This window comes from Triticum dicoccoides, chromosome 2A (assembly GCF_002162155.2).
Source record: "Triticum dicoccoides isolate Atlit2015 ecotype Zavitan chromosome 2A, WEW_v2.0, whole genome shotgun sequence".
Lineage (NCBI taxonomy): Eukaryota > Viridiplantae > Streptophyta > Magnoliopsida > Poales > Poaceae > Triticum > Triticum dicoccoides.
Genome location: NC_041382.1, coordinates 627948367 through 627958943, shown reverse-complemented (window position 1 = coordinate 627958943; position 10577 = coordinate 627948367). Strand labels below are relative to the sequence as shown.

The 10577-nt window shown below is 43.9% G+C and overlaps 1 protein-coding gene across 7 annotated transcripts in view; it reads left to right on the top strand.

Moving 5' to 3' along the window:
• Positions 1–2089, top strand: part of LOC119355858 (histone-lysine N-methyltransferase SUVR4-like) — a 7045-nt gene extending 4956 nt beyond the window's left edge. For 5 of the 7 annotated variants that reach the window (XM_037622744.1, XM_037622743.1, XM_037622742.1 and 2 more), the window contains 2 exons: positions 450–546; positions 657–955. In XM_037622744.1, coding sequence (XP_037478641.1) covers positions 450–546; positions 657–691 — 132 coding nt within the window. In that variant the 3' untranslated portion in view covers positions 692–955. Of the gene's footprint in view, positions 1–449; positions 547–656; positions 956–1583; positions 1681–1790 lie in introns of those variants that run through there. The other 2 variants (XR_005171718.1, XR_005171719.1) reach the window with 2 other exon arrangements.
• Positions 2090–10577: the final 8488 nt, after the last annotated feature.

Genomic DNA, 10577 nt, shown 5'->3' with positions numbered 1-10577 from the left:
AATATTTAGATATGATGTTCATACATAGCACTGTATATTACATTGATGGTAGGTTCATAGGCTAAAAGAAAGGCATGAGATCAGTTCATGGTAAGCAAAGCTACATAGGCGGAGATGCATCATATAGATAGCTTTGGTCATCGAGCTTATGTTAACTCGAGATAAAGGAAGGCCAAGTAACAACACTGAAGCAGGAACATGTAGTGAAGCAGGAACTATAATCTATAATATTAAGGTGCTCGCTGAATTCAGCAATTTAACTAGTATGTTGAGCTGACACCTACCTTTGGGTCAAATTAAGGGGCTGATGTTTGGGCGGCCTTATTTTATATGGGTTGGCAACATTTGAAATATCGAATTGTGCATGTAGAGCAGAAAAAAAATTGCTGGCTCAGATCCATATATTTTGTTGTGAGTGACCATCACCCACTTAAGAGTTGTGATTTCAGGATTATGGCATCGATTTTGATGGTACTGATGACCTCAATAAAGCATTTGACTGCATGTGCGGAAGCAAGTACTGTCGCGGCGGTCCGAATAATTCAAGTACGTCCACCCTTTTTTACTGCTTATTAAAGCATTTTTTGCCGTCAGAAGTCATCTGGTGACTGGACGTGGTGTGCTTAATTTGGACATATGATGATTGTCATTGGCAGGGAAGAGGACTAGGGCAAGTGCAAGTCAGTACTAGAGGTATTGGCATTCGGTCAAGAGCGGTGGAAGAAGAGTGTTGGCAGGAACAGGGCGTAGATAGATGCAAGGGGCGGTGTCAGCCAGTCATATTTTGGGGTTTGGATGTAGTAAAACCAACTAAAAATGCCTGATGCAGAGCAAGTGGGACTTAATTAGTATGTGTGTTGTCAGTCTGTCACTGTGTGTGCGTCCGGAGTTTACCTAGCAATTGCAGTTAACTTGCTTCACTGCCCGAGCTTATTCTGCATCTTTTTTTTCTCTCTCTTTCCATGCCAATTTTAGTTTCTGTATTTATTTATAGGTGTCTCCACATTACTAGTACTAGTTTTTTCTTTTGAACTAGATGAGTGGCGCAAAGGGCGAGAGTGGACCAAGCTTTCAAACCATGCAAGTTGGAATATTTAGACACTGAACATAAAACCATTGAAGCATGAGGGAATAAATATTTAGATATGATGTTCATACATAGCACTGTATATTACATTGATGGTAGGTTCATAGGCTAAAAGAAAGGCATGAGATCAGTTCATGGTAAGCAAAGCTACATAGGCGGAGATGCATCATATAGATAGCTTTGGTCATCGAGCTTATGTTAACTCGAGATAAAGGAAGGCCAAGTAACAACACTGAAGCAGGAACATGTAGTGAAGCAGGAACTATAATCTATAATATTAAGGTGCTCGCTGAATTCAGCAATTTAACTAGTATGTTGAGCTGACACCTACCTTTGGGTCAAATTAAGGGGCTGATGTTTGGGCGGCCTTATTTTATATGGGTTGGCAACATTTGAAATATCGAATTGTGCATGTAGAGCAGAAAAAAAATTGCTGGCTCAGATCCATATATTTTGTTGTGAGTGACCATCACCCACTTAAGAGTTGTGATTTCAGGATTATGGCATCGATTTTGATGGTACTGATGACCTCAATAAAGCATTTGACTGCATGTGCGGAAGCAAGTACTGTCGCGGCGGTCCGAAGAATTCAAGTACGTCCACCCTTTTTTACTGCTTATTAAAGCATTTTTTGCCGTCAGAAGTCATCTGGTGACTGGACGTGGTGTGCTTAATTTGGACATATGATGATTGTCATTGGCAGGGAAGAGGACTAGGGCAAGTGCAAGTCAGAACTAGAGGTATTTGCATTCGGTCAAGAGCGGTGGAAGAAGAGTGTTGGCAGGAACAGGGCGTAGATAGATGCAAGGGGCGGTGTCAGCCAGTCATATTTTGGGGTTTGGATGTAGTAAAACCAACTAAAAATGCCTGATGCAGAGCAAGTGGGACTTAATTAGTATGTGTGTTGTCAGTCTGTCACTGTGTGTGCGTCCGGAGTTTACCTAGCAATTGCAGTTAACTTGCTTCACTGCCCGAGCTTATTCTGCATCTTTTTTTTCTCTCTCTTTCCATGTCAATTTTAGTTTCTGTATTTATTTATAGGTGTCTCCACATTACTAGTACTAGTTTTTTCTTTTGAACTAGATGAGTGGCGCAAAGGGCGAGAGTGGACCAAGCTTTCAAACCATGCAAGTTGGAATATTTAGACACTGAACATAAAACCATTGAAGCATAAGGGAATAATATTTAGATATGATGTTCATACATAGCACTGTATATTACATTGATGGTAGGTTCATAGGCTAAAAGAAAGGCATGAGATCAGTTCATGGTAAGCAAAGCTACATAGGCGGAGATGCATCATATAGATAGCTTTGGTCATCGAGCTTATGTTAACTCGAGATAAAGGAAGGCCAAGTAACAACACTGAAGCAATGTGGATTATAAACGCTGAAAACAGTACCGTTGGTTCAAAATGTAAGCATAAGTTTTTGGTTCGCCATGAATATATAGGCTTCATGAGTACAAAAGAAGCTATTATGCTTGGCATTGCAAGCCAATTATTCATCGGCGCACAAAAAAGCAGAGGTACTTGAAGGCCTATAAAAAGCAGTGGCTCCATACATATGTAGTGGCGTGAAAAAAAAAAGCAAGGCAAGGAACAACATAATGTGGTGTATACCCAAACAACAAAGAATAATAGTTTCTGTATACATCTATTTGTTTGTTACTCCAAGCCACTAAAAAGCAATATCCTTGCACAAAAACAAATGAAATACTTTGTTGCAATAATTCATAATAAGTATCACAATTTCCCCTGCAGAAATAAAAGAAAAATCTGAGCTTTGAAGTCAAACACACATATAGATATATGCAGTCAAATACCTTTAGGTTATTTGATGTAAGACCATTATTTTTTGGCATCAAATACAAAACTTGAGAAGCAAAAACTGAAGTAATGAATTAAAATAGGTCCTATACTAATGTTCAGATTGGATGTTCAGAAAGAACAGTATGTAGACAAGCAAGGCAGTCGACACAAAGATCTCCATGCCCACTAACGCCTCTTCGTTTGTTTCTTCCAGTTGAAGATCTGCCTAGTAAAGAAGAAAGATCTGCATAGTAAAGAAGAAAACAAACAATGGATGCATAGGGGATTTAATCAGCTTCATTTCTTCTTTTGAAAATGAGTTGTATTTCGTAAAAAATCGATAACAAAGAATAAGCAAAACCCACTAAGCGAAAATACCAACAAGGAAAAAAAATGGTGGGGTGCACATAGGATGGAGAGGGGGGGCATGATTCCATGACACAGGAAGAAACCACACGAGACAGTAGAGAAACAATCTATACTATAGTCAGCAATACTCTTGTACTGACATACAGACAGACAGAGAATGTGAACGACAATAATGAATAAATGTGATACGTAGGAAGCAGTAGAAAACATGAGAGAAAGAACCAGCTAAATAGAATACCTGTTGCAGACATCCTTCCCAAAGAACTAACCCGAATAGGCGTCCAGAGTCACCATTCCTGTAAATTAGTAAGCAGCAACCATTGTTCAGTGCGTGCATTAACAATGAACAGACAGTCCATAGAATCACTAAACATCGTAGATAAATTCCCTGCATGGACATGCTTCCCTAGCCAGGAAGCAGCAAGCAACCACCACACATGCACAAATGTTATGCCATTACCGTTAACAGAAAGATAGGGTCAGGGGAAAGAGATAGCTCAGCAGGCTATGGTATGCCTAACTGATGATCCGTTGCGCCATATGGAACAGGTCCCTAATTTAAACCAAGTTATTTGTATGTCAAGACCCCTCTATGGGCTATAAATTTTAGATAACTTTTGAGCAATGATCCGGGGATAGTTACTCATACAGAAAATCATATTATGCCCTTAATAAAACGAACATAAGAGGCAATGAAATGTATGATCACAACTCGGGTAAAGTGTATATGTTACTTAAGTACAATGGGCACACCATATCCTCAAAACCAAAAGGATCAAGCCTGGTAAAATATTTCTGAAGAAAATCATGAATGTTTGGAAAATGAAAATGAAAAAAAACTTTTGTAAAAAATTTAAAGGTCTCATGATAAAAAAATCATGGTTGTTCAGTCATTATTTGACAAACTATTGAAGTTTCCTCAGTTTCTTCCTTACTTCTAGTTTTATTTATTTTCTTAATTTTGTGAAACTTTCCCATCTCAAATTTTCTCAGTTTGTTTGGAATAATTTATGTTTTTTTTACTTTATGTAGTCTCATGACCGTATCAGGTTCTAAATAGATTTATGTTCTTATTAAAATATTTAAAATATGTATTCTTAAATTCATCTTTATTAACCCTTGTGTGCAAAATCAGTCACATTTTTTACTAATTTGAATAGGACAAAAAAGCAATTTTTGCTGTGGCAGAATGTTAAGGGTTCAATTGTATAGTACAAAAAATACCCTTGCCAACCATAAAACAAAAGAATTTTACAAAGGTAAGATCAGACACTTCTAGTGTCATTTGTGAAGAGAGTTGTACTTCTATAGGTCACGAATGTTAATATTTCCCACCTTTTCTTACTATGGTAAACAAAATCCTACACTTTTAGGAAATGACTAATTCATGTACTTCAATTAAACAAGAGAACATGCGAAACTCCGCAGATACAGGACAAAAGATTTCAACGTCATCACTTTTTTTTTGAGAAATCATTAGGCAGAGAGCTATGACGGAGCTAGGGATGGGTGAGCTGGGGCCATGGCTCCCCCATGCCCGATTTTTTTCTAAAACGACTCTAGATTAGTAGCTCAAAATGCTCTAAATTTATGTGTTTGGCCCCCTTCAAGGTTTTTCTTCTTCTATTGGCCCCCCCTTATACATGATTCCTGCCTCCGTCCCTGGCGGAGAGGATCCCCATCTAAGGCCCAATTCATTTATGGCTTCTCTCATAAGCCGCTTCCTCCATTTGTTTCGGTTTCTAGGTTAATTTGGGATAAACTAGCTTAGAAGCCCAAACAAATGGGAAGGCACCTTATGAGAAAAGATTGTGAGCAGGCGGCATATGAAAGAAGTCACCAAAAGAAAAGAACTGGGCATAAGTCATGACGACACTTCTTAAAATGATAAGACACTAATACCTTTAGGCTCTGTTTGTTTGGGTTTTTGATTCTGATTTTGCAGCTTTTCTACTTTGGCAAAAAGTCAAAAAAGCTCCTAAATAGGTGTTTTTGCTTTGGCTTTTGGCTTACACCGTCATATACCAATATTGATTCATAAACCAAAAGCCAAAGTAAAAATGCTCTATTTAGGAGCTTTTGTGATATTTTTGCCAAAGTGAAAAACTGCAAAAACAGAAACAAATACGGCCTCACTCCCTTAGTCTCTGAAAAGAAGGCCTGAACTAATCAAGAGCTGGACGCAACCACATAAAGAAAAATCTGTGAGAACGAACGTTCGGTGAGCTGTTATAGCAAGTAATAACAGTAGCAAATAATCAGTCAAGCCACCGGTTGGATGGTTACGATGTTGACTAGTTTAGGCCTTCAGGGTCAAACACTCGGAAAACGAAGTCTGAACTTCCTTGATAAAGTGATAGTATGGAATACTAGTTCATACCATTTGGCATGAGTGGTAAGCTATATCAAAAAAATGAAAACACATACAAGTTCATAGCATCGCGCTTTGTTCAGTTTCCTCTCTTCTTCCTGACCAGGTGTCGATGTCAACATAAAAAACAAAGTACTGATAATGCATGCCTACTGCATCAGCAGTGACGAAACAATGGTACAGATATGAAGAGCGATATAGAGCACGCCGAGGTCATATACACTTTGATACTTCAGACGCAATGACCAGATATACTTGGAAAAGGATGTTTTCAGCTTCGTAAAGTTGAGGGCCTCGCTGGTGCACATGTGAACAGTAGTCATGGAACATACCCTGTCTGATGCCGTCCGTTATGCCCAAAAAAGCCTTACAGAACTATGAAACTCTTGGCTCGCCGACAATGGCTCGAAGCAGGGGCTGTGGGACAGGCTGTGTGCCTCTGTGGTGGGCTGTGTTGAAGTACCAAATTTGTACTAGTGCGGTTCTTGTTAATATACGATTTTATGTATTTGAGTGTAATTCTTCATGAAGTCTTGGGAGGTACATTTTGGATGGATGTAATTCTTCATGAAGTTTTGCACGGGCAATTGTTCGTTTTCAACTGGATTTGATTCCGAACCAAGAAAAAATAGCCCGCAAAAAAATTAAAAAATAGCACAGGGAAAGAAACAATAGCCCTTATCTCTGCGTAAATCAGCCGGTTATAATGTTGGTTGAGTTTTTCTTTTTCTTTTGTGCATAAGTCATGGCTCTATATTAATCAAACATCGGCATTATAGAAAATCCTCAAAAGAATAAATAAATAAAATACAACTCACTCTTTAGGAAAAACTTCATTCTTTCCATTCCGCGTTCGCCCATGGTGCGTCGAAGGCCGGAGTTTCGCAACGTCATGCCTTATTTATAGTCGGTTGGAATGCTCTAGTAGTTTCATTCGTAGTAGTAACATATAGTCGACTGGAATACTCGAGTGGCTTCTTTGGTACTCTCTCTGTTTCTAAATATAAATATTTCTAGAGATTTCAATATGAACTACATATGAATGTACGTAGACATAGTTTAGAGTGTAGATTCACTCATTTTGTTCCGTATGCAGTGATGCACCCTATATTGAAATCTCTAAAAAAACTTATATTTAAAAACGAAAGGAGTGGTATTTACTAAAAGGGATATGGTGGTACGCTTAGACGTACTCTCGAAAAAAAGTATTTACTAAAATTAAATGAAGAAAATGTAACTAATAGAGGCATGTCCCCTTTTCTTCTTCCAGAGGATGCAAGTCTCTTTCCTTCGTTGCTTTATGTTCTGGTAACTCAACGACCCTCCTTGGGCTCATCCATCCGGGAACATGACCGGCCGAAGATCCAAAGCTGCGCTACAGCTCAGGGGCACCCCAGCCGCAGCCCACAAGGCCGCGTAGACATCACATCACAGATCACACAATCACGCAATGCAAATGCATGGAATGTACCCGGGCATCAAAGGATCCACTGCCCATCTCAGGCCTTGTTCGGTACGTTGGAAAACCGAAGGAAGCGCACTGGAAACTTGTTCCTATGGAATTGGGGCAGGAAACACCGTTCGATACAAAGGAACGCGTTCTTTCCAATCCGATGGAAAGTCTCACAGACCTGCGTTTTCACGGGAAAAGAAAGAGCGCTTGTTTTCGCGTAGGCCCGAGGGATGGAAGAGAAAAGCTGCCGCAAACCATGCAACTGGGCCCACACCATGGGTTGATCTATGTACACGCACAGGAATTGAAGGTAGTGCCTATCCTTTTCAACGTTTAAAATAAACTGGCCAGGACCCACATGGGCAGATTTCCTATGGTCACTTTTCCTCTCTCTCGAACGCCAACTGTGCATGCAGGTGCTGCAGTTTTCTATCCTATGTTTTGCAACCGCATTCCTCTCCATTTCCAGCGATTCCCTCCAATCCTATGCTTTTCTTTCCTTTGACACGAACAGGCCCTCAGTCCGCGTCGCCGGCTGCCGCCGTCTCTCTTCTGGGCAAGATCAAGATCACACCGTCCCCACTGCATCTGTAGCCATCGCCGATGCCTTTTATCCCGTACCTTTCTGCCTTGCACGGCCACAACCTCAGTCGGCCACGTGAAGAAATAAATCTGTGAGAACGAGCGAGCTGTTAGAAATTCCAACGGATCGACCCAAACGGATGGCGTTTTTGTCTACTTTTTGTTTGTTTGAGTCGGTCACCTGTCCAGCGTCCGTCATCTTTTAGATTTGAGTCGGCAGCGCGCTCAACGCGCAGACCCATTTCATGACCGCGCGCGCTTAGATCATGCCAGCAGCCATGTCGTCGCCCTAGTTTTGGCGCTCCAGCGCGCGGGAAAGATTCGCGCGCGGGGGAAAATCGGCCTAGCGCACGCTGGTTTTGGTGCTCCAGCGTGCGGGAAAGGTTCGCCCGCGCGCCACGGCCGGCGCTCCCTCCACACTCTGTCCGCCGCCCACTCATCTCGCCCCCTCTCACTAGCCTCGCCGCCTCTGCGCCACCATGTCGATTCGCCGTCTGGGCACTTCGGATTTTCGCGGAGTCCGCGAGCACCGCTCCGGTGCCTTCTCCTTCGAGATCTGGTTTGGTGAGAAACGCCTCATCCTCGGTACCTTCGACACCGTAGAGGAGGCGGCCCGCACGCACGACGCGGCGGCATGGCACCTCCTGAGGCCTCGTCAGGAGATGAATTTTCCCGACGTGTCCAGCCAGCGGGCGCAGAATCTCGCGCCTCTCCCGCGGCTTTTCACCGACAGAGATCGTGCTATCCATCGGAGGCGGCAGCGTCGCCTTGCCATCGCCAAGATGGACGTTAAAACCATGGTGGTGTGGCACGAACGCTTCCCGCAGGACATCGTCGATGAGCGCCAGTTCTACAAGCAAAGAAGGACGGAGAGGGAGGCGAGGAGGACAGAGCGAGCCGCCTATCAAGAGGACAAGCGTGCGCGGAAACATGCCGCTCAATTGAAACTGAAGCCGGGGTGGGACTTCGAGGACGAGCAGTATGCTGACGTCTACATTCAGACATCGCAGGAGGACATTACCGAGTCGGGGCCGGAAAGCAACGAGTAGTTGGTCTTTTCTTTTATCTGTGTACGCTAGAAGTATCTATGTATTTTTTTCTATCAGAAAAAATGGCCGGCGGCATTGGCGATGAGGCAGGTGGGCGAGGGTGTGCTGTTGGATGTGGAGAGGCCAATGTGCCACCGACCAACGGGCCCCGGGAGGAGAGAGGGCGAGCGCGCGCGTCCTTTTATGTCCGTACCGACGCAAATCCGGCTAAAAAATGGGTCAGGAATGGATCGACAGGCGGACGAAAACGGCGCGTATCTGTTTGGGTAGGCGCGTTGGGCCAACTTCTCTGTCCACGTCGACCCAAACAAACAGCGACGGACAAAATGAGTCGCCCCATTGAAGTTGCTCTTACTTACTATCATAGCAGGTAATAAATAACAGTGTCAAACGATGAATCAAACCACAGTTGCGATGCTGGGAAGTCCAGGCCTTGAGGGCCAAACGCTCCGAGAACCAAGTTTGAACCTCCTTCAGAAAGTGAGACCACGAAATGCTCTCTGTTTAGTTTTCACTGTTTTTCCTGATCGGGCAGCGACGTCAACAGAGAGAAGCTACTCCTAAACTGCATCACCAGCGACGAATTAGCTGGTGCAGGTACGAAGAGGCGACATGGAACACGCCGAGGTCACACGTTCTGATTCTTCAGACATTTTTTTTCCGGAAAGGGATTCTTCAGAGATAGTGACCAAAACATTTGGAAAAAGATGTTTCAGCTTTGTACTGCTAAAAAGTCGAGGCCCTCTCTGGTGCACATGTGAACAGTGGTGATGGAACATACCCTGTCTGACGCCGTTCGTTATGCCCAAAAGTCTTATACAACTGTGGAACTCTTGGCCGCCGACAATGGCTCAAAGCCTGTGCGTCCGTGTGTTGACCTACTAGTATCAAACTTGTGCTAGCAGGTTCCTGTCCATCTGCAATTTTACGTGTTTGAGCCGCACAAGATTTCTGACGCTAGTCAGGCCAACTTCATTGTGCGATCCTAAACAGACGTTCGCTTTGTCTAAATTCTATCCATTTTGGTAGGTTGATGGAGTCGTGTTCGGGCCTGTCTGAGCCGCATCCTTTGGCTCATTTTGTCCGCCTCCATTTTAAAAACAACAACGTTTGAAATGCCAAGCCCTAGTTTAGGCCAGCAACCATAGTTCACGCCAGCAACAGAGCTAGCGGCCTACATGTCCTCGCCGGCAACATAGCCAGCGGCCGGCAACACAGCCAGCCTCCAAAATGAATAGTTTTATTCGTCGGCAACACAGGCAACGCTCGACAACACGGCCAACCTTCAAAATGAATGTGTTTCTCGCCGGCACACAGCCAGCGGCCCAGCGGGCGGACGGGACCCATGCCAGCCTCCAAAAAGAACGGCCACGGCCGATCGGACAACCTAGTTCATGCCGTCGGCGTAGAACATCTCCTTCTGCCTGGCCTCGAACCAACTCTTTGTCTTCTCACTCATCTTGGTCAAGTCCACGCTCATGATCGCAAGGGCCACCTCCTTTGCTTTGGTTGCGGCATTGGTGGCCTCGATGTCGAGCTGCCGCTGCCTGGCCGAGACGTTGGCGGCCTCGATGTCGAGCTGCCTTTGCCGGAACGCCTCCTCCATGTCAATCTTCCTCCTCTTGGCCGCCTCCTCCACCTCAAGCTTCTTCCTTTGAAGCTCTAGGTATCGCTTCATTTGCTCGTCCTTACTTTGCCGCTTCTTCTCGTCCCTCACATCTTTTTGAGACATATGCCATGCAAAGTCTCATGCAAGGCCATGGATGAGGCATCACGTATGTCGTCCACCTTGGAGTTGGTCTTGCCCCTCGGCCTCTTCAACGCCTCGCCATCTCCACCTCCGGCGAACTTGGCCG